Source organism: Myotis davidii, unplaced genomic scaffold (genome assembly GCF_000327345.1).
Source record: "Myotis davidii unplaced genomic scaffold, ASM32734v1 scaffold447, whole genome shotgun sequence".
Taxonomy (NCBI): domain Eukaryota; kingdom Metazoa; phylum Chordata; class Mammalia; order Chiroptera; family Vespertilionidae; genus Myotis; species Myotis davidii.
This window is the reverse complement of record NW_006297827.1, coordinates 369,435-370,662: the sequence shown is the minus strand read 5'-3', so window position 1 is coordinate 370,662 and position 1,228 is coordinate 369,435. Positions and strand designations below refer to the sequence as shown.

General features: G+C 39.5%; 1 protein-coding gene across 1 annotated transcript in view; it reads left to right on the top strand.

Annotated features, from left to right (window-relative positions):
• FRY (FRY microtubule binding protein) overlaps positions 1-1,228 on the top strand; it is a 409,004-nt gene that overhangs the window by 106,357 nt on the left and 301,419 nt on the right. The window contains exon 4 of the mRNA XM_015570438.1: positions 289-428. Within this exon, the coding sequence (XP_015425924.1) occupies positions 289-428 (140 nt within the window). The remainder of the gene's footprint in view (positions 1-288; positions 429-1,228) is intronic.

The window sequence follows — 1,228 nt, the reverse complement described above, 5'->3', positions numbered from 1 at the left end:
GTGGGAGGGGTCCCAGACTGTGAGAGGGCACAGGCCAGGCTGAGGGACCCCCCTCCTTCCCCCGAAGTGCACAAATTTTTGTGCACCGGGCCTCTAGTAAAAAAATAACAATAGCCAACAGAACAATAGCCATCCAATGTGAATGAATCAAAATTATACCTATTTTTTTGTCAGATCAGCAAAAAAATATTTTTGGTTGTGCTGGAGAATTTTAATAATTAGTTCATGTGTGCCCTAAGATGAAAAAGTTTGAAAATTGCTGCTTTAATCACCTGCTTTTCTCTATAGGTCATCAGCTCAATGAGCTCTCTTTCTGAGTACTGCCTGCCTTCCATTCTGCGCACATTGTTTGACTGGTATAAAAGGCAAAATGACATTGAGGATGAATCACACGAATACAGACCAAGAACAAGCAATAAATCAAAAAGGTACATTTCTTTTGCATAAGGATTTTGAGAATTATGGTTTCTTTTTATTTATTTTTCTTTTATTTTCTTCTTCCTCCCTCCCTCCTTTTCTTCTTTCTTTCTTTCATTTTGTTTAAGAAATGTAAATCAAAATGAGAGTTAAGAGGCATCTAGGTATTCCTGCCTCTTCTCACAGTTACCTAGCAGGTGCAGGAGCTCCTTATTTGGCAGGTGGCACATTTGGAAAACTAGTCACTGGCAGCTGTCATAGGTTGAAAATTCATACAGGGCCTTATTTCAACATTGGTGGGGCAAGGTGTAAGGGGCCAAGGTTACCCTCATACCTTTTCTGTGCCCTCTCGCTTCCAGTCTACACCTGAAAGCAGAAGGGCTGCTGCTTGCCCTGCACGACACTGTCTGGATGTTTTAGTTCTTCTCAGTAACCTTGAATGCCCAGTGTACTGTGAAAAGATGCTGGGTTGGACATTAGCCATAGTCGTGGAGCTGCCACTAATTAGCCATGTGACTTTGGGCAACTAACCACCTCTCTGTATCTCAGCCATGAGCAAAGTAGGGAAGTCAGATTATAGCATCTCTAACTTCTGTTCCATCAAAAAATTTTGTTTATTTGTTATGTGCATTTGGAAAGTAGAACTTGCTGCTGCATGAGCACTTTGGCAGCCACAAAACTTGAAATTCTCATACTGTCCAATGAATATACGTTTCTCTAAATTTTAGGTAAATAAATGTAATTTCATATGTTTTAAATCAACCTCCTTTAATACATTTATCTTTTTTTATTCTTTGTTGATTAAAGTATG